Raw genomic sequence first — 22,875 nt, 5'->3', positions numbered from 1 at the left:
CATCCTTCTATCCATCCATCCATCCATCCTTCTATCCATCCTTCTATCCATCCTTCTATCCATCCTTCTATCCATCCTTCTATCCATCCTTCTATCCATCCTTCTATCCATCCTTCTATCCATCCTTCTATCCATCCTTCTATCCATCCTTCTATCCATCCTTCTATCCATCCTTCTATCCATCCTTCTATCCATCCATCCATCACTGGCCATCACTGGACAGGGTGGCTAGGTCTAGGTTTAGGTCTAGGTCTAGGTCCAAGTCTAGGTACGTACTTAGGTAGGTCTGAGTCTAGCAGTACAAGACTAGTCGTAACTAACCGTGATCACCTAGAGATACCTACCTACCTACCTATCTATAGTGTGGTGTGTGTGTATGAGATCGATCGATCTTGAGACACAAAACGAACGACGAAGCTGCTTACCTTACCTTATGGAATTAAACGATAGGTAATGACGAAGTGAAGTCAGTATTGATCTTGGTACACAACGAACGAAGCTGCTTACCTTACCTTATGGAAGTAAACGATGATGACGAAGTGAAGTCAGTATTGATCTTGGTACACAATGAACGAAGTTGCTTACCTTACCTTATGGAATTAAACGATAATGACGAAGTGAAGTGGTGAAGTAGTGAAGGAAGTAAAGAAAATAACTGAAACAACGTTGATTCGAGTCTCTCTAAGTAGGCTAATAACCTCTAGTAGGTTTGCAGAACTTGAGGGAGGGCGGAAAGGGGTGGTTTAATTGTTTCTTGCGGATTTTGGTACCTCTATGGTTCTATGGTAGGTAGTCTTTGCACACTAGAACTAGGTAGACAAAAGTGATGGCGCCTTTTGTTATGTAGTAGAAATGAAAGAGACAGAAAAAAAAAAGGGGGTAGCTGAGTGGAAGGAACATCGATCTTGTGCATTGTACCATCTCTCTCCCCAGAAATTGTTCAGGTTTTGATGGTAAGTACCTACATTAGGTGAGTAGGTGTAGATCTAAATGTGAATGTGGGAAGTGGGAGGTGGGAGGTGGGAGGTGAAGGGTACCTATGTCGCCATGGAGCATCGACGGACGGACGGGATGTGAAAACACGGGAAGGAAGCGAGAGGGTGGTGGTGACGCCGGCCGGCCGGTTAAAAAGCCATATGTATTTAAACTATTTTCATTTATCTCCATATTGAACGAACCGGACTTCAGTGGTTCACGTTGCCGTTGGCCAGAACCGCGCTTCTCTCTTTTCCCCATGACCCCAGGTCAAATCTTTATGAGCTTTTAATTCATCTAGCTTTCAATTCCGCGTTGACTCCCTTGTTCTACTAGGCTAGCATTCGAAAGATGGAGAGATGTAGAAATAAGGAGATGGGAGATGAAAAACAAACGATATCGCGAGTCCAAAGTCGTCGCTCTGTTCGTCTCCCGAAGCCAGATAAATGCGCAGACGCTGAATGCATTTTTTTTTATTCATGTTCTTCTTTTCCTAGGTTCCTCGCCTTTTATTAACCCCCCCTGTCTTGACTGACGGACCCAGGCATGCACGACATTTGATCCTAGGTATTCTACCATAATCCTTGCCCTAACTTAACCAAGGCCGAGTCTCCGGAAGTTGTACACGGGCACTTTAGTTAACAGGAGTACAGCATGAGTTGTGTAGATATACAGGTTATTTAGTTTAGGCGCTCGGGACTGAGAGGATGAGAACGATTCAGACACTAATTGAGAGTGTGTTTGACGAGGCACATAACGCCCATGTGTTTATTCTCTCGAAGCTTTCTTCTCTCTCGCTCTCGGATAGTGTGTGTGTGTCCAATCCTTTCCCAACCAACAACCAGCCAGCCAGCCAGCCATCCCCTCACATTAAAGATAGAAACATTCCTGCCCGCGGCCGCTGGATTTACATACACACAGACTTCGTGTTGCGTTTAAAGCGTGCGTCGTATCGTCTGGTCTCGTCTCGCCGGCTCGCTCTGCAACCACCCGTCTACCCATCCACCCGCACCGAGACAAGCGAAGACCTTGCGTGACGACTCAGACTCAGACTCAGGCTGGTAGACCAAACTCTGAGAGGAGACTGTGACTGTAAAAGGACTGTGACAAGAATAGTAGAAAAAAAAAAGTCTCGCGTTTGCTGCACCTTTCCGTTTCCCCCTCCCCTCCCTCTTTCCCTCTCTTCCCCTTCCCCCCCCCTTGTCTTTGGTCTTTGGGAGGGACACCGCTTGTTGGTTGCTGGTGTTCGTTATTTCTAGCGGGCGCCTTCTATTTTTTTTTTTTTTTTTCCCAGCTTTCGTGTCGGTTTGAACGTGCCGGTTAGAAGAGAAGAAGAAGAAGAGCGAAATACCCTGGTTTTCTCTGCGGTTCATCACTGCTTCTTCTTCGTTTCGGAAACTTTGGGGCTGGTCGACATATGCTACAGAACACTAGACACTGGACGATATATACACCTACGTTTTGTCTTTTGGCTGCTCTTGGGAGTGTTGCAGCGTTTGGAGCAGGGTTTAAGAAACAGATATAAAAAGAAAGGGAAAATAAATCGACATGACTATCAATTACCTTGGGGAGGACGGATGGCCTGTGAAAGAGGTAAGGAATCATTCACTGTCTTTGGTTGAGTAGGAGGAGAGGGGAATTGGGTCGCCTGGCTAACTTTGGCACTTCTTCTCTCCCAGATCGTCTACACGGCCATCGTGGGCCTGGTCATGCTCGCGGCATGTCTCGAGTGGTTCTTATGGATCGCCGCGTTTATGTACTGTCTCTGGAAAGTGTTTGTAAAGGCTGAACACTGGACAGTTAGGGTGTTATCGGTGATTATAGGGATTGCCTTTATGTTGCTGAGGTATGTTGTGTTCAATGTGGTCAACACCCCTTACGGCCATCATCACATCAATGTCTGGCTAACTAACTATCGTCGTCATCCAGATGTATCTTCCTGCCCATCATGATCGTCACCCTCCCGCTTCCCAGCCAAGTCGTCAAAGTCTGGCCACCAGCCATGGTCAGCTTCCTGCAATGGTTCGCCTTCTACAGCTTCGCCGGCTTGCTCACCATCCCCTGGCTCTTCTGCGTCTACCAAATCGTCACCCATCAACTCGGCCGCACCAAGCGCATCAAACAAGTCCTCGACGAAGTCTCGGCGCCCAAAGTCGTCATCGTCATGCCCTGCTACAAAGAAGACCCCGACGTGCTCGTGGCCGCCATCGACTCGGTCGTCGACTGCGACTACCCGCCCTCATGCATCCACGTCTTCCTCTCCTTCGACGGCGACCAGGAAGACGAGCTCTACCTCAACACCATCGAGAAGCTAGGCGTGCCTTTAACCTTGGAGTCGTACCCCAAATCCATCGACGTCGCCTACCAGAACGCGCGCGTCACCGTCTCCCGCTTCCCGCACGGCGGCAAGCGCCACTGCCAAAAGATGACCTTCAAGCTCATCGACCGCGTGTACCGCGAGTACCTGAAGCGCAACGACAACCTGTTCATTTTGTTTATTGACTCGGACTGCATCCTCGACAAGGTGTGCCTGCAGAACTTTGTCTACGACATGGAGCTCAGCCCGGGCAACCGGCGCGACATGCTGGCCATGACGGGGGTGATCACGTCGACAACCCAGAAACACAGCTTGATCACGCTGCTGCAGGACATGGAGTACATCCACGGCCAGCTGTTTGAGCGCACCGTCGAGTCCGGGTGCGGCGCCGTCACTTGTCTTCCGGGCGCCCTGACCATGCTCCGGTTTTCGGCTTTCAGGCGAATGGCCAAATATTACTTTGCCGACAAGGCCGAGAACTGCGAGGACCTGTTCGACTACGCCAAGTCGCATCTGGGCGAGGACCGCTGGCTGACGCACCTGTTCATGATTGGCGCAAAGAAGCGGCACCAGATCCAGATGTGCACGTCGGCCTTTTGCAAGACGGAAGCCGTGCAGACGATGCGGTCGCTGATCAAGCAGCGGCGCCGGTGGTTCCTGGGGTTTATTACTAACGAGGTGTGCATGCTGACGGACTGGCGGCTGTGGAAGCGGTACCCGATCCTGATCCTGGTGCGCTTCATGCAAAATACCATCCGCACCACCGCGTTGCTCTTCTTCATCATGGTGCTCGCCCTCATCACCACCACCAAGAAGATCGACGACCTTCCCGTCGGCTTCATCGCCATTTCGCTGGGTCTCAACTGGCTCATGATGATCTACTTTGGCGCCAAACTGCGCCGCTTCAAGATCTGGCTCTACCCCCTGATGTTCGTCCTCAACCCCTTTTTCAACTGGTACTACATGATCTACGGCATCTTCACCGCTGGCCAGCGTACATGGGGCGGCCCGCGCGCCGATGCCGCAGCCGCCGACTCGACCACCACCGCGCAGGAAGCCATTGAAATGGCCGAGAAGACGGGTGACGACCTCAACATTGTTCCCGAGTCTTTTATCCCGGCCGCCCAAGAGCGCAAGGGCATGCTAGAAGACAAGGGCTTCACCACCGGCATTAGCACTGGCGGCGGCGGCGGCGGCCTCGGCCGCTCCAAGAGCATCCTCCAGCCGCCCGACAAGCTAGTGGGCAAGTTCGCTGCGCCTGAGCGTTCTGCCAACGGGCTGTATCAGCACTTTGACGACTCCGTGGCTTCCGTCAGCTTGTTTGCACACGCCGGCGGGTCGTCTTTGATGGTACCTACCGTAGCCGGTTCCGCCACCACGGGAAAAAGACAGCAGCACCAACGATACCAACAGCAGCAGCAGTATCAACAGCAACACCAGCTCCAACATCGTGACTCCTTCGACAGCACCTTCTCTGCGCACACTACCGGTGGGAATAGCATGTCGGTGTACATGCCTCGTCGGGTAGAAAGTATCATGGGCGAAGAAGATCGTAGAAAATACGAGCTTGCGCAGGCTAGCTCTGGACACTTGGTGGCGAGCAATCCTACTCGAGTCCTTGGTCCACAACAACAGGGTCCTCCTCCCGGCCAGGTTTACGAGTTTTCCGAATCCGAACTGAGAAGGGCTGGGTATGAGTATACCGACTCGGCGGCAGAGTATGTCGGACGGCAGGCACTCCCGCTCTCGCCATCACCGTATCGTATGGTGGCAAGTAGTGATAGCGTCGAATCGGTTCAAGGGGCGTGGCCGGCTGCCTCTTTAAGTCCTACCCCTTATCATGATCATGGGTATGGGCAACAGGGAGGGTCATTTTCTGTGCCTATGCCGCCGGCTCCGAGCGGAACAGGTCATCAGCATCATCAACAACATCAACAGACGGGTAGGAGTCCTCTGGGCAGGGCGAGTTGGATGAGGACGTCGACTATGGATCAGGTGGAAGGTGATATTGAGGCGTCACATGGAGGAGTCTCTGACGCGTCTGGGCACGGAAGGAGAGGGGGGCAGAGGCAGGGTTCGAGGGGGTCAAATCAGAGATAGTTTCTGGTGAGGTGAGCTTGTGAGATGTTGATAGAAGTGATGGGGTTGAATTGGGCAGGTTGGGTGCCACCCCTTTTCTGAGCTGTGTCTGGACATGGGTATGTCAACAGTGGGGTGGTTACTGGGACAACGGGGGGGGCACTTGTTAGTTGCGTATCATGAATTGACGAGTATGTTTTTGGATGTATTAGAATAACCTAGATGTATCCGGTGTTTGTGAATATGGCAAATTCAGACGATTGACACACTGAGTGAAGAAATTACTTGGATTTAAGGAAGCGTCTGGTAGGAAGAAGAAAGGCGTAGTTGAGGCTCGACATGCACTCAGGGTTTAAAACTTCGTGGCGGCAACTGGTGATGAACATTTGCTAGGGCAAGTGTGGCGAGGTATGTTTTCAAACCTTCCAGAACCTGTTCACTATCCTTCGAAACATCACGAACCGAGTTGGCCACTTGGCTGGTGTGGTATTGTTTGGAACTCCCACGAAACTTCGTGAGGACGGGACGAAGCTTTGCAAGATGTGAATCTTGATATGTGATCGTATACAACCGGCCAGAGCCCAGATTCCAAAACGGCAGCCAAGAAACCCAAGAATTGCGCCTAGATTAGGATTGGGTAATTGTTATGTACAAAGTACCACAGCGACAGTCTGTGTGTCAACATGTCAAAATGCCTGACCTTGGGACGTCTTGGCCTTATAATTGAATGCTCTGTTGGGACCGTATCGGGGCGAGTGGAAGGCCTGGGCTATTCTGGGGATGGACCCGCCGGTTGACGTGGGAGGCGAATTTGGAAAGTGAGGCTATCATGAATGAGGTTTTGAGCGATGGCCAAACACTGCAGTGAGCGGTGAGAATTGGGGGCTCAGTTGTTGTGAGTCAATTGCCGCTTGACAGAAATCATGAAGTGTAAAAACGCCGAAAGCTCAACACCAAGACAATTGGTTGAAGATGTCGGTCTTGAAGATCGTTCCTGCCGAGCCTGCCTGGCAATGCTTGAGGTGCCTAAGCCAAGACAGTCCTGGGTCAACGGCAACCACACTGTTTGACTGTTGTCTTTTGGGCGGTGAGATGGGGCACAAGAGGTGAAAACCCAGACCTTGAGAGGAAAGTGGGATGATGGACACCCTCCTTGGGGTGAACAGAGTGATAAGATATGTATCAGTACTTGGCAGCTAACCCCACCTACCTGGGCAGCTGCCCCGGCCGCTGCTTGCCCTGAGTCCGGCGTGAATGACGTGCCTTGTAACGATAGGTATCCGCGCCTGCCATGGACAGAAAAGAAGACGGGAGTTCGACAAGTGCTTCTCTCGTCGACTCTTGTCTCCTCAAGTGTGATCAACACATAAAGACAACTTCCTAACTTAGTGAGCTTACCAGACCTGTCCAGACCTGTCCTACACTACACTACAAGCAGTTGAAAGAGACGGGATCTTTCTTCAACATGACACAAGCTCGAGTTTTAATCAGGTCGGGATGACACCGCCAACAGGTAGGGCGATCCAATCGAGAAGCTTCTCCCAGCTTCTGGGGAAGGCTTGGCCCAGACTCAACCCCCCGGGGGCGGGGTTAGAGGGGCACCTTTGGCAAGCTTCCAGTTGGGGGTCCTCAAGGTCCCTGTAGCCCGAACGGATACTTGTTGCCCGCCCACGCCGTGCCTGCTCTCTGAAGTCTCAGCGTCTCCAGTGCCGGTCGGGCAACATTTTTCGCTGATTTTTTTCCAGTCTCCAGTTTAGTTGCCGTGCTGTTGCAAGGCTCCACCTGTCCCGCTTCCTGCTGAGAGGGAATCCACTTTTTGCGATAAACTTCACGTCCAGTCTTGTTCTGCCTTCCACTCCTGTGACTTCAACGTTTGAACCTCTCCATATCCGCCCATTCTTTGCCTGTCGACGTCTCCCTTGATTGTCGCCAAACCTCCATATACCCCCCCAAGCAGACCTTCTTTGTTGTGGTGAGCAAATCCCCAAAACGTCTTCTCGACATACAACCGCCTTCCTAGCGTCCTATATTATCGACTACCCCTCCCTTCTCATTCTGAAGCCTCGAGGTGTCCCCCCATACCACCTTAATACTACTCGAAACACCACCACTACCACCACTACCACTACACGAGATACCCCCAAGAGAAAGATCAGTTTTATTTACATATAGCCGTTGCTTTTACAGTTCTTCATATCCAGCCGCCAAGATGTCTGTCGTCGGTACGTTACCATTCCCCCTCCCTTCCCAACCAAACCGTCGCCAGTCAAGATTCAAGATCAGAGAGCATGCGCTAACATGGGCCTTTCCAGGTGTCGATTTCGGCGCTCTTAATACCGTCATTGCTGTTGCCAGAAACCGCGGTGTCGATGTCGTACGTACCCTTCTCAAGCCCGACCTTTCTCTGGCCATCGTCCCCAGCTCATCGCATGGACTCTGTCTCCAAGTGGAAGGGGAGCATGCTTTGCGCGGGGCGATCGCGCCTCCACACCCGCAGTGGACGAGACCAAGTACTGACGAGCCTCTTATCTGACAGATCACAAACGAAGTCTCCAACCGGGCTACTCCTTCGCTCGTTGGCTTTGGCCCCAAGAGCCGGTATATCGGTGAGCCCGCCAAGACCCAGGAGATCTCCAACCTGAAGAACACCGTCGGCTGCCTCAAGCGCCTCGCCGGCCGCACTCTCGACGACCCCGATGTCGCCATTGAGCAGCAATTCATCTCCGCCACCTTGGTCGACGTCAATGGCGAGGTCGGTGCCGAGGTCACCTACCTCGGCGAGAAGCGCAAGTTCTCCGCCACAGAGCTCATCGCCATGTTCATGAGCAAGATCAAGCAGACCACCCAGGCTGAGGTCAAGGTCGCCGTCCAGGAGCTTGTCTTGAGCGTCCCCGCCTGGTTCACCGACAAGCAGCGCAGGAGCATCTTGGATGCCGCCGAGATTGCCGGTCTCCGTCCCCTCCGCCTCATCAACGACACCACCGCTGCCGCTCTCGGCTGGGGCATCACAAAACTCGACCTTCCCGGCCCCGAGGAGAAGCCCAGGAGAGTCGCCTTTGTCGATGTCGGCTACTCCAACTACACGTGCTCCATTGTCGAGTTCAAGAAGGGTGAGCTTTCCGTCAAGTCCACCGCCTGCGACCGTCACTTTGGCGGCCGCAACTTCGACAAGGCCCTGCTCGACCATCTTCATAAGGAGTTCCTGGGCAAGTACAAGATCGACATCTTCACCAACCCCAAGGCCGTCTGCCGTGTCCTCGCCGCTGCCGAGAAGCTCAAGAAGATCCTTTCTGCCAACCAGCAGGCTCCTCTCAACATCGAGTCCCTCATGAACGACATCGATGTCCGCGCCATGATCACCCGCCAGGAGTTCGAGGCCATGGTCGAGCCCCTCCTCGCCAAGGTCCACGTTCCCCTCGAGCAGGCCCTCGCCGACGCCAAGCTCACCAAGGACGATATCGACATCATCGAGGTCGTCGGTGGTGGCTCTCGTGTCCCCTCCGTCAAGGAGCGCATCCAGGCTTTCTTCGGCAAGCAGCTTTCCTTCACCATGAACCAGGATGAGGCCATTGCCCGTGGCTGCGCTTTCAGCTGCGCCATCCTCTCCCCTGTCTTCAAGGTCCGCGACTTCCAGGTCCAGGACATCATCAACTACCCCATCGAGTTCACCTGGGAGAAGGATGCCGATATTCCCGATGAGGACACCAGCCTCGTTGTCTTCAACAAGGGCAACGTCCTTCCTTCCACCAAGATTCTTACCTTCTACCGCAAGCAGCCTTTCGATCTCGAGGCCAGGTACACTAACCCCGAGGAGCTCCCCGGCAAGACGTCGCCTTTCATTGGCCGCTTCTCCATCAAGGGTGTTCATGCCACCGAGGGTCCCGAGGACTTTATGATTTGCAAGCTCAAGGCTCGTATCAACATCCATGGCATCCTTAACGTTGAGAGCGCCTACTACGTCGAAGACCAGGAGGTCGAGGAGGAGGTCAAGGATGAGAACGGTGATGTGAGTAATATTCTTATTAGTGATAACAGGACGTCATCGGACAGTCCTACGAAGCGCCGTAAACTTTTCGACGGTTCAACGCAGTCTCTCGATGGTGGAACGCACGAAAATTTGGACGAGGAAAAGCTAACCCACGAAAAGGTTGTCATGGAAGGCGACAAGCCCAAGACCCGCAAGGTCAAGAAGCAGGTCCGCAAGGGCGAGCTTCCTGTCGTCAGCGCCACCCCGTCCCTCGACCCCGCCGCCAAGAACGCCGCCATTGAGAGGGAGCAGGCCATGATCATGGAGGACAAGCTCGTTGCCGATACCGAGGAGAAGAAGAACGAGCTCGAGACCTACATCTACGACCTTCGCAACAAGCTCGACGACCAGTACGCTGACCTCGCCTCCGAGGAGGAGAAGGAGAAGATCCGTGCTAAGCTCATGGAGGTTGAGGTATGTCATTTTTTTCCTCCCCTAAGCAAGTAACCAGCTGATACTAACCAAATTAAACAGGACTGGCTCTACGATGAGGGTGACGATGCCACCAAGGCTGTCTACGTCGCCAAGATCGAAGAGATCCGCGCCCTCGCCGGCCCCGTCGTCCAGCGCTACTTCGACAAGGTTGAGGCCGAGAGGCAAGCTCTCCAGGAGAAGCTCGAGGCCGAGAAGGCGGCCAAGAAGGCTGAGGAGGAGGCCCGCAAGGCCAAGGAGGCTGCCGAGAAGGCCGCCCAAGAAGGTGCCAAGGACGACGAGATGACCGATGCCGACGCTCCGAAGCCTGTCGTCGAGGAGGCTTAGAAAGTTGTAGACTCGAAGCAGAAGCAGGAGGAAAACGCCATGAAGTCGGAGTCGGACTCAGCGTCGGGGGCACCGACCCCCGCGTCGGAAGTCAGTGATGTGATGCTGTCAGATCACGACGAGTCGCCCAGGCCTGCCGCGGAGTCGACGGAGGCCGAGAAGGCGAATAAGATTTACATGATGAAGGTGGATTGAAATGAGATAATGACATGTTGTGCCTACTCCAAGAAGAGAAAAAGGCAAGCTTGTTGATGATGAAAGAAGAGAAAAGACCAGCATACCCAACTACACATACCCACTCATACTTTCACAAACACATCCATATTCACGTTCACGTTTACATTATGATGTCATAACCAATTCAATTTGGAACTTCACAGAGGCTTCTCAAGGTGTTCATATAGGTTTTATGTGTGTTTTCTTTTTCTCTCTTGTTATGATGGCTGATTTCACGCACTTTGATGGGTAAGAAGGGGAGGAGGAAAAAGATGGAAATAAAAGTTTCTTTTTGATACAGCTTTTTATAGAAGGAAAAGAATTTTCAAGACATGCCCGTTTTATGACCACTGCACTGCACTTCAGAACAGACCTTTTTCATTTCGCCATGTGATACAGTTCTTTGGCCCACCCACCCATCCATTCGGACGTACGCCTCTGCCACCACCTTATACAGGATTAGATATAGTCAAACCAGCCACCTTCTTTGCCGGAAATTAGAGAGTTCTCGCAACTTGCAAATCCCCGCGTTTATAAGTCGAATGCCGACACTGGTGTACGAGCTCTTACTGTAGATCCCACTCTTACGATATACCCAATATAATAGAGAACAAAGAAAAAAAAAGGAAAAGAAAAATTAAATGAATGAATAAAAAAAAAACACCACGCAGACTTTAAGTTTGATATAGCCTCCTCCTCCTCTATTTGGTTACAGAGTCTAGGGCTGACCTGTGATGTGATATATACTGCATTGTATCGTATCGTCTAAATTTTTCAGTTTTGTTAAATAATCTGTTCCGCGAAAAAACAAACGGATTCTTTTCAATAGTACACGGGCGGGAGAAGATGTAAAAAAGAGAGAGAAAGAAAGAAGTGAATGAGGGTTGGCCGAAATGGAATTAACCCCCCCCCCTTCCCTCTCTTCACACACACACACACATACATACATAAATACATACATACATACATAAATACATACAAATAAATACATACAAGGCAATTTCATTCATAATAACTTTGTTCCCCTTTCCTTCACTAGAATGAGTAAACAAGTGGATAGCTGGATAGCTAACAAGAAAGCAAGCACGCAAGTACGTAAGCAAGAAAGCAAAAGATGGGATAGGTACCCTAAGTATGGATTCATGGATTCATGGATTCATGCAATTCCATGCCACCTATGCCGCCGCGTTAAGATTTCACACCATCCGTCCGTCCGTTATGATAAAAAAATATATATATATAAGGGCGTTCGTTGTTGAATCGAATCGGAAAGGGGGGAGGATGATGGAAGACCGATATGAATGATAAACAAATTGTGAAAAAAATTGACTTGAAACTAAAAAAAAAAACTAAAAAACTTCTGGCTTGTCGCTCGCTTTTCAAGAGAGAGAGAGATCACCACCATTGCTTGCCTGACCTACATACTTACTAACTTCAGTTCTCCCATTTTATTAGAGTGTGGGCTGGCTGACTGGACTTTCACTACATGTGTACCTACCTCTCTTATCGTCGAACCGGTTGGTTTTATCACGACATGCATCACCAACGACGACAACGACGACGACGACGACGACGACGACGACTACGACGACTACGATGACGACGAATGGGAACGAACAGGACCAGTACAAGTAACTACTAACCCATCAAATCAAACATCCTTTTATGATACCTACTAGTGCAACTAAGAAAACAAACCTTCATAAACGTACATACAGACAAGACATACTATAATTTCCCAAGACCATCATCCATCGATCCATCAACCAGCAATGCAGTAATTTTGTGTTTCCATTCCCTGCCTTGCCTATATTCCTATGCCTCCCCCACCAATACCTCCCCCTCCACCATCCATGTGGCATCATTCATTCTCCATTCTCATTTTTATCCATGTCCATGTCCATGCTCATGTCCATGTATGCCTTTTGACCATGACCATGATGATAATAAAATCCCCATCTTCTGCTTCCCCCAACGGTCTCCACCTTCCCACCTCTGACCTACTTACCTACCTACCACTTAGATAGTGGTTGTTGGTTTAAGCAATGTCAAACATGGGCTTCAACTTGATAATCAGCTGCCACTCGTCGTTGGTCACGTCTTTGCGGTAAAACTCCTTGAGGCAGTTGATCGAGGCACGCGAGATCTTGGAGTAGAGCATGTCCTTCTCCTCTAGATGACGGCCGTACGTGGGCTGGTTGCCGCCCATTTCAATCTTGATGGCGACGGAAGGTTGACCCTTTTTGCAGACGGGGATCTGCTTGTGGTCGCGCTCGATGGAGGTACTACATTTGCATGAATCAGTTAGTGATCATGTCATGGAGAGGAGGATCATGGGGTGAAAGGGAAAAAAAAAAGGAGGAACATACACTCTACCGAGATCGATGACCTCCCTAGCGCCAGTAACGGGGTTCGTCTTGACGGCGGAAATGGGCGTGTTGATCTTCAACTGACCCTCCACGACATCGACACCGATAACAATGGGACCAGACTTGTTGAAGACGGCAACGGGAGCGAGCACGCAAGGGAAGACAGCGAGGAGCTTGGACTCCTCCTTCTTTTTCTCGAGCAGCTCATCCATGTGCTTGGTGAACGAGTCGAACAAGTGGTAGATGATGTCGGCAGTGAAGATCTTGACGCCCTGCTGATCGGCATACTCCTGCGCTTCCTTGTCGACCTTAACATCGAAGCAGAGCATGACGGCATAATCGGGAGCCTTCTCCAACATGATACCGCACTGCATGACATCACGCTTGTAGACGGGACCGATACCGACGTTGGCGACGGGGATCTTGCACTCCTTGAGGAAGTCGAGCAAGGCCTCGAGCGAACCAAGGGTGGAGGCCTGGACGGAGACACCGCGGCCGGACTTTTCGACACGGCTGAAGAGCGAGGCGAGATCAGCCTCGACCTCGTCCTCGAGATCGTCCTCGTCGTCGTCGGGGCCGACGACAAGCAGACGGGAACCGGCAATGGCACCCTCGAGGCCGGGGGCAGAGATCTTGACACCCAAAGCGGCCTTGACTTCCTTATTGTGAACGTACTGCGACTTGAGGCGCAGTTCCCTGAGCGGCGCGGGCGTGAGCAGGGCTCTGATATTGGTTTTGATGACGCCTTCTGTACCACATAGGATAATGCGGTCACCTTCCCTGAGGATACCGTTGGTGAGAATGACATCGATGGTCATACCGAAACCCTCGATGGCCTTGACTTCGAGAACGGTAGCCTGGACCTCGGAGAGGTACATGAGAGAGCCAACCATGCGCTCCTGGGTAAGCTGGACAATGAGCTTCAACATGTCGGGGATACCCTCGCCGGTGTGGGCAGAGGTGGGGACCAAGGAGACGTATTTGGCCATGGACTTGTTCTGGTAGAAGAGCTCCGAGTTGAAACCCTGCTCGGCGAAGGCGAGCTTGGTCTGCTCGAGACGGTTCTTGAACTCGTTCTGGACAGCCTTGTTCTGGAGGGCCAACGACTCCTGGAAGCCGTTGTTCTCGATCTTCTTCCAGCCGTAAAGACGATCGATCTTGTTGAGAGCGACGATGAAGGGCGTCTTCCTCTCACGGAGCAGTCTCATGGACTCGAGAGTCTGGGGTTCGAGACCGTGCATGATATCGACAACCAAGATGGCGATGTTGCAGAGCGAAGAACCACGCGAACGCAAGTTGGAGAAAGACTCGTGACCGGGGGTATCGATGATAAGAAGACCGGGAACCTTGAACTCGAACTTGCCGTCCCTGTTGACGACGTGCGTCTTCTGCTTGATGGCCTCAACGGGGAAGTAAGTGGCACCAATCTGCTGAGTGATACCACCGGCTTCACCCTCCTGGACGTTGGTCTGACGAATCTTGTCGAGCAGCTTCGTCTTACCAGTATCGACGTGACCAAGAATACAGCAAATAGGCGAGCGGAGGTTGTCCGCAGACCTGGCAGCCAGAGCGGCCTGGTGAGCCTTCTCGCGGCGCTCGGCAGCCTCCTTCTTCCTCCGGGCCTCCTCCAGTTCCCTGGCGGTAGCCTCCTCGTCTTCAGAAGATTCCTCTTCAGATTCCTCCTCAGACTCGGACTCGGACTCGGACTCCTCCTTCTTGGCCTGAGTCTTGCCGTTGGCCGCGGCGGGCTTAGAAGCCTCCTTCTTGGTCTCTTCCTTCTTGGTCTCCTCCTCCTCGTCGGAGTCGGCGTCCCAGCTGTCCTTGACATCCTCCTTGTCAGAGGCAACAGCGGCCTCCCAGTCCTCGTCGACGCTGTCCTCAGCGGCGGCCTTGGCGGCCTCAGCCTTGGCAGCAGCCTCCTTCTCGGCCTTCTCGCGCTCGATGCGGGCCTTCTCCTCTTGCTCCTTGACCAGAGCCTCAGCGGCGAGTCTTGCGCGCTCAGCGGCCTCGGCGAGAGCCTTTTCCTCGTCCTTCTGTAGCAAGTAGACACTGGTTAGCGCCGTCCATAGTATACCGTAATTGTAGCAAGAATCCCGGACAGACTCACCTTCTTGTTAGCAGCCCTCTTCTTCTTGTCGTCGTAGACAGGCTTCTTCTTGGACTCTTCACCCTCGAGCGCGTTGACCTTGATACCGGCCGCCAACATCTGCTGCAGCTTCCTCTCGTTGCGGGCCTTCTCCTCCTTCTGGGCCTTGGTCATGAACTTGCCCTCCTTCTTGAGCTGCTCGATCCTCTGCTTCTCCTTCTCCTTCTTGCGGGCGCGCTCCTCCTCCTTGCGCTTGGCCTCCTCGGCAGCGGCGCGCTCCTCCTCCTCTATCCTGGCCTTCTCCTCGGCGAGGAGCCTAGCCTCCTCCTCTTGGCGACGGCGCAGCTCCTCCTGCTGCTTCTGGAGGGCGAGCAGGTGGGCGGGGAGCTTCTTCTTCTTGCCACCGGCGGCGGCTTCGGGGGCGGGAGTGGAAGCGGGGGTCGAGACGGGGCTGGGGGTTTCGGCCTTCTTCTCCTCCTTTGCGGGCTCGGCCTTGGCGGCGGCGGCGGGTGTGGTGCCCTTCTTCTTAGCAGCAGCCTGTTTAGTGAAAAGAAGTTGTTGTTAGTCTTCCGTTTGTGTCTGATGTATGTATAGTCATTAGTGGGTAATAGTGATAATGACTGGGTACTCACCTGCTCCTTCTTGCGCTGCTTCTCACGCTCCTTCTTGAGCTTCTCCTTCTCGGCCTTGGTCAACACCCTAGGGCCATCCTCATCGGCAGCATCCTCGTCCTTCTTGGCGGCGGCGGCGGGAGCAGCCTTCTGTTGCTGCTGCTGCTGCTTGCCCTTGCCACCCTTGCCCTTCTTCTCGGGGAGAGCGAACTCGTCGTCGAGGTTGGCCTCCTCGGCGACCTTGGCCGACAGATCGGGGACGGGCTCGGCGGCAGCGGGCTTCTCGGCGCCGGGAGCGTCTTCGCCCAGCTCAGCCTCCCAGTCGTCGGCAAGACCCTTCTTCTTGCGCTTCTCCTTGGCCTTGCGCATTCTCTCCATCAGACCGCCACCACCGGAAGCGGCCTCGTCGTCGGCGGCAGCGGGAGAGGCGGCAGCAGCATCGGCGCCGTTGTTGTTGACGGGGGCGATGGACTCGCCCAGCTCGGCCTCCCAGTCATCGTTGGCCTTCTTGTTTCCCTTCTTCTTGGGCGCCATGTTGGGCTAACTGGACTGTTGGTAGTCGACCGGGGAATACCTTGAGGCGGGGATGTCGTCGGTAGGATGGGCGGGGGAGAGGATCCTGATGGGCTCTCCTTCTCTCCTTGTGACGAAAGTCGAAGTCCGGGTGAAGACCTCGTTGCTCGCTAGGTGGTTCTGGTGGTGGGTTCGTGGGGCGGCCGACTGGGGCTACTGGGCCGTTATATGCGATATGGCTGGCTGCTAAAGAAGGCAGGCGGCGTACTTTTTTTGGTGCTGTAGGTCCCCCCTTGTCGACGGGATAGGGCTTGTCACTTGTATCACTTTTCGGTGGTGGTGCTGCAGAGTGGATCGATGGTACTGTAGGTACTTGGCACCGTGGATCTTTTTTTTTTCTTTCGTTGTTCTTTGTATCGAATCCCGCTCTGGTTTGTTGCTACACTATATAGAGGTCAGGTACGTACCTATCTCAGTACCTGTACTTACACCGTCTGCCTATGCGCTTTCTTTCAACCCGTATAAAGTGTTTGGTATTGTCTCCGTCTACGGTCAAAAAACGGCAATCATGTCCCGTTCTCTAACTCAATCCCAAGTAGTCGAAGTCGCAAAGTCAAAGGAGTCTCGATTCAGCAGAAAAATCCAGACAAGGATCGCCACTCCAAACTTTTTTTTTTACTTGTGCCGGAGCCAGGAGGTGTCGCTTTGACCAAGCCCTTGACTTGACACTGCACAGACTGTTGGAGACAGCAGTCAAGACAAATACAGTACAGTACAGTGCAGTGGTGAAAAAGAAGTGGAAGCTCCTGCACTCCCGCGTACAAGTACAGTGACCGACTCGTTGGTGCAGAATGCGGGGCACCTGCTTGTTAAGGCACAAGTGGGGCACTTGCTGGGCTAATTTCTGTATTTACTTTCTACCACTTTGGTGTATTTTGTGCGATATTCCATCCAAGGGGGCAGGCCAACTCCCTCACCTTGTCATAATGGGTATTTCATTAACCAGATGTTGCTAGTGATATTCTTTATTCGCTTTTCTATTATGCTGTAGCTACACCACCAAGGCATTCATCAGGACGGCTTGTAGGCCGACACTGGATCACACGTCCGTTTATTACCAGTGTATCTTGCCCTTCCCCCCCCCCCCCCCCCCCGCCTTAGAATTCCAAGCACTTAGTAAACTTGCCTAAGATAATACATCAACACGTTATACGCCAGTTCAAAATACTGGTCCGCAGTGCCCTCGCCCATCCACTCAGCAGTATGTTTGCCTCCATCCAACTTATCCAACAGGCTCTTGAACCGCGCCAACAGCTCCTCCGTGTTGATCAGCTCTTGCAAGACTTCCGCATCCAAGAGTGTCTTCAGCACATCACCATCCACATGCGACGGCTCAGTGGGACCCAGGTTCGGCTCCGCGTGCAGCAGCCTTTCCTCGTCTCTCTTCCCCCTGAGGTTATACAAGTTGACAATGAATCGCAACAGACGCAATGCGTGCTGATCAAGCAGCGTAAAGTGATACATGGTGCCGTCCATGGCTATTCCCAACATCTCGGCATCGTTCGGTGTGCTAATGAGCCGGCCGTACTTGGGTGCGTTCCAGGCTCCTTGCTCCCACGTTGGCCGTGTCCTGCCGCGCCGGAACTTCCTGATACTGACAGGAAGCGTCCCCTCGAAGAGCACCCTGAACTCAGCCCAGTTATGGGTTCCTGGTGTTCTGGACCATTGCCAAAGACCGCCCACGCCACGGTCTTTATCTGCCACCAGGAATACATTGCTTCCAATTTGCATCGACGACGTTGGTACAACATTGCGAGGATCGTGGAACTCGAGTGTTGCAGAGTTCTCAATGACGTCGTCAAGCGCCGGGTCGATCATCTGGAGTGAACCGTCCCACGTCAGGGCAAGAATCTTAGTCCCGGAGATGTGAAGCTCCAGAGCCAACGAGCCCAAGTCACATAATTTGCGTGGCTTCAGCTTTTTCTCGACAGGGTCCAGCACATCCCAGTGGACTATCTGGTCGACACAATAGATCACGCTCTCCTCATGTCCTATTACTGAGTAGACCGGTCCATCGCAGTTTTTCTTAAATCGCGTCCAGTATTTTATCGAAGGTGGGTGGTCCCCGTTCGATGGCTCCTTTTCCGTCGACACAATAATGAGCTGGCCTTGTTTGGTACCAACAAGGAGATAGCGCCACGTCCCGTTGTTCTTCTTGTACTCCCACTCGGCCAGACCATGGATTCGGTCGTCAGGTTTACCCAGCCCCACAATATACTGAACAGGAGTTCCTGCTTTGTGGCTCGGTCTTCCGATGTCCTTTCCTGTGTCAGGATCCATGAACATCAGCGTCGACTTGTTTCCCTCCTCATTAACACCAACCACCAGGCAACGTAGGTTGGGTGAGAAGAACGTCTTGACTGGTGTCTTTCCAATCGTGATATATCGATGAGCTGGACCAGGCTCCTGGTGTAGCTCGGCAATGATTGCGCTCGACCCCGCCAACATGAGGATAGGGGTAAATCCTTCACTTGCGCATGGAATATCGATTGCCACGCCGTACTCTACAAGTGGTAGAGGAGCACCAAGATCGCCCGCGTTGACAGGCATGACACGATATTTTGCCAAGTCATGGACAGAGCCATTCGGTCCATGCTCATCGAGTCGTACTTCAATCAAGGCTTGATCGCAGGAGACCAGCACTCTCGGTCTCGCGGTCAGAGAATGCCGGGCCGCAGTCACATTCACCGCGGTCAGTCCGAGTTGTTGGTAGTAGGCCATTGTAGTACCCTTCCACTCCTTCGAAATGTGAATGAGCTCTCCGCCTCTGGTTCCTAGAAGTATTGCGTTATTGACAGAAGCGATGCTCCCGATTGCTTTGAGAGGCACGTCATCTCGATATCCGGTAAATCCAGCCGATGTCACAAGTCCTATGAACACATCAGTATAATGGAAACCAAAGCAGGAGGCAGCATGGGATTGTGCTGGCCCAGGTGTGCTGGGTCAACCTTACGTTCTGTAATATCAATCTCCTCGATATCTTGTGTGGCTGTTTCAGTTGTTGGGGAACGGATGAGCAAATATGGACGTCCGTCCTTCCAAAGACCGACAATGATCCCAAGGTTTTGGCTGTGATGTAGCGAGGTCACGTCCCCAGGTACGTCGAACTGGATTTGAGAAACAACTGCTGTATCATAGAACTTGAAACTGTAAATTCTGAACTGTGGCCCAACATGCGTTGAGACTGTGATCCAGTCATCCGTAACGCAAGCGTCCGACACTGATACCTGCGACTGATCTGGCAGAAGCTTGTCAAAAGACAATCGGGTCCTGTAAGATTTTTTTTAGCATAACTCATACCCGTGGGCTTGGGAGCTTCGTACCACTCGTCTGCATGCGACTGGGCCTCGTTCTTGAAAAGTGTGATGGAGGCGGTGGTCACTTGGACAGTAACCCCGTTTACCTGCGCCACAGCCAAAGTGGGCGAAGACAAGTCGTAGAGGACCTGGTCGGGTTCCGGATCTATTAGTTCTGAAAAATCATCTGGCAATTGCCAAACCTTCGACCGAGTAGGCGTAGTCCACAACAGGTCGTAACGCCCATGTGTATTGGAGAAGTTAAGAAGCCAGGCTTGTTTCAGCCCCTCCTCAAGTTCGAGCTCCAATCCAATGTCTGCTCTAAGTCCATGCCGGTATTCAGTGATGCAACCTGTCAGTCCATGACCAGAGGCCGCAAATATCCTATCAGGTGATCTAAGCTGCCCGTCATTCGACGGTGCAATGCTCGTTCCAAAGGGGTCAGGAACCTTTTCTCCTGAAGAAGGACTATCAGTCGTCGCGAAATCTAGGGTGGGGGCACCACTAGGTAAGGTGCCTATCCGCAATGGGTGGTCTCGTGGGGGGATCTACAGTAACGTCAGTCAAGGACACCAAAGGCGAGGCTGCTTTTTGCAAACCTTCCAAACACTCCCCGTGCCGTTATCGCTGCCCAGCACGAGAACATCTGCGTACTGATCAAACAAGTAAGCGAATGCCGACGATATATTGCATTTGAAGGCGTCAATGAAGGTCGAGCGCTCCAACGCATGATCTTCATCGACTTCGATGTAGACAACAATGCCGTCTTCTCTGGCAAGGTATAAGCAATCTTTGCCTTTGAGATAACGTGGCAATCTATAAGGCCTATCCCAGGCTGTCCACAAAGGTTTTCCGGTACCATAGTAATTTGGGCTTTTCGGAGGTGCCTCAAGCTCCAAAGTATCGAATCTGGGCGGGCCGTGCAAGCACTCGGTGCACACAGCAACCTGTTCTGGAGAAATGGCGATGAAAGCTGATCCAACAGTCAAGGGAATGAGAAGTTGAGGCATTTGGTTTTCGACCGGCAACCGATGGCCACGCTTCTCTTCGGCAAAGACAGTGGCGAGGTCATCTCCCAATGTCCACTCGTAAATAACCATTCTTGATTTGCCACTGTTGACGACAATGAGCAGAAGAATGATGTGATCCTTGTCTTCTGGCCGTGGGTACAGAAAGGTGAGGCTTTGTATCACGCCTTGAACGCTCCGCAATCGCCAGCTTTTGACAATCTCCACATTGTTTTCGTCTTGTGGTTGAGTGAAATTGGCGAGAGACTCGAGCTCACCTACGGCAAAGAGACCGTGATAGCTACTCAGGGCCATATATCGCGAGCTTGGATCTACAGCCATGTGAGCTCCAAGATTACCGTTCAGAAACTGTGGAGGCCGTCTAAACAAGAATTGGGTAGAGCTGTAAAACTCGGGTCGACCGTCGGCCCCTGGGCCAATCCAGAGAAACACGACATCGGCATTTTCCATAGCCAATGCAAGCAACTGGGGCGGCAGCTGAGATGTCGAAGCAGACGGGGGCGACAAGTCTACGTCCTGGTCCTCCATCTTCACGGGGGGTTCGATGTCCATGGCAGGGTTAAGGTCGTCGACGCCATCCGGAATGTCGAAAGAGCCGACCACACAGGCGTTGCGAATATTATGTGGGAATCTGCGGAAGAGTATGTCTCGGAACTGGCCGTTGCTTTGAAATTCACGGATTTGGACGGAACGATGCTGGTAGAACAGGTCAGTCCCGTCAACCAAAGTCTAGAACCTTGATTTTTCAACAACTTACACCTATGAAGGCAACATCGTTGTGATGAGGCGATCTGAGCCTTACGGGCAGCACCGACTTCAGCATTTGGCTGTCCGCCACGGTCCTTGTGAGTAGTCCGCATACTGGAGTTTCAGTCTGCTCTGCTCTCTTTGGGCCTTGCGCAGACTTTGCCTTGAAAATGGTCTGAATGTTGACTGTCTCGGTGACCCATTCGCCATTGCGGAGGACATTGGTTCTGAAGGTAGCCATGTTGGTGGAATTAGGCTGATCAGCGCTTCAGTAGGATGTACTCTGTCACGGGTCGGCCGGCTCGGAAATGTGCAGAAGTCAGCCTAGCGAAGGGGTTAGTTTCTGGTTGAAATGTATATTTTTGGGCCAAGGGCCTCTCAGATAACGATATGTTGATCTGAGGCTATTCTAATGAGGACATGAATGTCAATGGAGAAAATTCTTGGGTTTAATGGAAAAGAGCAGCGGAGTGTTGAGTAGGTACCTCGAGCAGGGAAAAAGAAAAGAAAATAAATAAAACAAAACAAAGAAATAGAGTAGCAAAAAAGGCAGCTGCAGAGAACAAGCAGGCGCAAGTCTCAGTGAACAAAAGCAGACGGAGGACCCCAACAAAAAGGCGGGAATATAAGATGTCATGAAGTATCGACTCACCTTGGGCTGTAGGTTGTACCACCTCTTCAGGCTGCACAGACATACTAAGTGTAGTAGTAAACAGGCAGGTGGGAGCAAGTGAGCGTTGCCAATGGTAGGCACCTCTATCTACCCAGGCAGTGGCCGCTTTACCACCGCAACCAGAATACCTACCTACGGCAAGAGGTCTGTGGAAAGACGATGAGATGTCGCCGTCTATTTGTAGGTATGGACAGTAGCTGCCGCAGTGCAAAGAAGCGGCAGTAACCCGGGAAACAAACACCTGGTGTGTAGCAGAAAGAGAAAACAGACAGCGAAGTCCCGATTCTGCACTATCGACAACTGACCGGCTGAAGTGTTGATAGATTACTACCTTAGGTATTCATGTTGACAGAGATTGATGGAAGGTTGAAGGTGGGGGGGTGAATATGGTAGAAGCTGTGTTGTTAGTGTAGGTACCTACCATAGGTAGGTACTCTATCTGAGGCAGAAGTGGAAGTAATGAAAACTCCAGGCGGCTAGATAGTGGTGGGGCAGGGCAACTTTAAGCAGGCGGGTGAGTTTGACTGTTTTCGTGAGGTGCCTTCCTTCCATCCTTCGGCAGGCATTAACATGTAAACAACTGAACCTCTAAGAATTGGAGGTGACAATGCTGTGACCCCAATCTCAAATGTAGTACCGAACGTGAGAGATCGTGATGGACGAGAATGGTTCATGGACAGGGTCTAAAACCCCAAGAAGAAATAAAAGATTCAAGCGAGGCGAGCTAAGGCAATTGCTGCAGCCCGAGATGGACCAGCGTCCAAGACACAATTCTCACGTTCCGCGCCCGCCCCATTGGGTTGGGTTGCTATAGCAGCCGCGAGACGTACCAGGGCAGAAATGAAGTACCTCTCTACCTAGGGTATGTACATACGAGAGCCATTCCCGCTCAGAGGTATGGAATGGAGATCACGTCTTTGTTCTTACAGACCGGACACCATTGATGGAAGACCTGAGATGTACGGCATCGATAGGGCAGGCGCAGGGCAGCAGTCCGGGCAGTTAAGGTTTATCGGCAACCGCGGAACCTTGGATCTCGGGCTGTCCTCTCTTACGGCGCCTGATCCACTGTCCACGACACCACTCGCCCTATGACACAGGTGCACGTTGCCTGTGCTG

The 22,875-nt window shown here is 52.3% G+C and overlaps 4 protein-coding genes across 6 annotated transcripts; 2 read left to right on the top strand and 2 right to left on the bottom strand.

Annotated features, from left to right (window-relative positions):
• Positions 1 to 2,523: 2,523 nt before the first annotated feature.
• Positions 2,524 to 5,557, top strand: chs-6 (chitin synthase-6; the record flags this gene model as incomplete). The annotated part of the gene is made up of 3 exons (XM_956665.3): positions 2,524 to 2,568; positions 2,655 to 2,821; positions 2,905 to 5,557. The coding sequence occupies 3 exons, from the start codon at positions 2,524 to 2,526 to the stop codon at positions 5,390 to 5,392; spliced, it is 2,700 nt and encodes an 899-aa protein (XP_961758.3). The 3' UTR covers positions 5,393 to 5,557.
• Positions 5,558 to 6,973: 1,416 nt separating this feature from the next.
• hsp88 lies at positions 6,974 to 10,728 on the top strand. Of its 2 annotated transcripts, XM_011395848.1 has the most exons (6): positions 6,974 to 7,343; positions 7,559 to 7,593; positions 7,684 to 7,745; positions 7,908 to 9,377; positions 9,519 to 9,812; positions 9,873 to 10,728. In XM_011395848.1, the coding sequence occupies exons 2-6, from the start codon at positions 7,581 to 7,583 to the stop codon at positions 10,155 to 10,157; spliced, it is 2,124 nt and encodes a 707-aa protein (XP_011394150.1). In that variant the 5' UTR covers positions 6,974 to 7,343; positions 7,559 to 7,580; the 3' UTR covers positions 10,158 to 10,728. The 2 variants fall into 2 exon arrangements, with proteins under 2 accessions (XP_011394150.1, XP_011394151.1); XM_011395849.1 differs by having other exon boundaries at positions 7,331 to 7,593.
• Positions 10,729 to 12,005: 1,277 nt separating this feature from the next.
• Positions 12,006 to 16,261, bottom strand: NCU05270 (mitochondrial translation initiation factor IF-2). The gene is made up of 4 exons (XM_956634.2): positions 15,461 to 16,261; positions 14,850 to 15,365; positions 12,743 to 14,775; positions 12,006 to 12,658 (listed from the first exon to the last, which is right to left on the bottom strand). Exons 1-4 carry the CDS (start codon positions 15,971 to 15,973, stop codon positions 12,412 to 12,414), a joined length of 3,309 nt encoding a protein of 1,102 aa, XP_961727.1. The 5' UTR covers positions 15,974 to 16,261; the 3' UTR covers positions 12,006 to 12,411.
• An 842-nt stretch (positions 16,262 to 17,103) lies between these two features.
• On the bottom strand, positions 17,104 to 22,113 carry NCU05271. Of its 2 annotated transcripts, none has more exons than XM_011395850.1 (6): positions 21,736 to 22,113; positions 21,094 to 21,407; positions 19,908 to 21,032; positions 19,336 to 19,856; positions 18,966 to 19,282; positions 17,104 to 18,882 (listed from the first exon to the last, which is right to left on the bottom strand). In XM_011395850.1, the coding sequence occupies exons 2-6, from the start codon at positions 21,322 to 21,324 to the stop codon at positions 17,126 to 17,128; spliced, it is 3,951 nt and encodes a 1,316-aa protein (XP_011394152.1). In that variant the 5' UTR covers positions 21,325 to 21,407; positions 21,736 to 22,113; the 3' UTR covers positions 17,104 to 17,125. The 2 variants fall into 2 exon arrangements, with proteins under 2 accessions (XP_011394152.1, XP_011394153.1); XM_011395851.1 differs by having other exon boundaries at positions 21,094 to 21,492; positions 21,736 to 22,015.
• Positions 22,114 to 22,875: the final 762 nt, after the last annotated feature.

The sequence above is a fragment of the Neurospora crassa genome, linkage group IV (assembly GCF_000182925.2).
Source record: "Neurospora crassa OR74A linkage group IV, whole genome shotgun sequence".
Lineage (NCBI taxonomy): Eukaryota > Fungi > Ascomycota > Sordariomycetes > Sordariales > Sordariaceae > Neurospora > Neurospora crassa.
Note: the sequence above shows the minus strand (reverse complement) of the source record. Positions and strands in the feature narration are given on the sequence as shown.

Bases quoted from the DNA above. Each gene is read 5' to 3' on its own strand.
- NCU05271 (XM_011395850.1), bottom strand. From the start codon at position 21,324: ATGGCTACCTTCAGAACCAATGTCCTCCGCAATGGCGAATGGGTCACC. The intron at 21,033-21,093 runs GTAAGTTGTTGA...CTGTTCTACCAG, and splicing joins ACGATGTTGCCTTCATAGGT to CATCGTTCCGTCCAAATCCG. The intron at 19,283-19,335 runs GTACGAAGCTCC...AAAATCTTACAG, and splicing joins CAGTCGCATGCAGACGAGTG to GACCCGATTGTCTTTTGACA.
- NCU05270 (XM_956634.2), bottom strand. From the start codon at position 15,973: ATGGCGCCCAAGAAGAAGGGAAACAAGAAGGCCAACGATGACTGGGAG. The intron at 15,366-15,460 runs GTGAGTACCCAG...TTCACTAAACAG, and splicing joins AGCAGCGCAAGAAGGAGCAG to GCTGCTGCTAAGAAGAAGGG. The intron at 14,776-14,849 runs GTGAGTCTGTCC...TACTTGCTACAG, and splicing joins AGAGGGCTGCTAACAAGAAG to AAGGACGAGGAAAAGGCTCT.
- hsp88 (XM_011395848.1), top strand. The intron at 7,746-7,907 runs GTACGTACCCTT...CTTATCTGACAG, and splicing joins GAAACCGCGGTGTCGATGTC to ATCACAAACGAAGTCTCCAA. The intron at 9,813-9,872 runs GTATGTCATTTT...CAAATTAAACAG, and splicing joins CTAAGCTCATGGAGGTTGAG to GACTGGCTCTACGATGAGGG.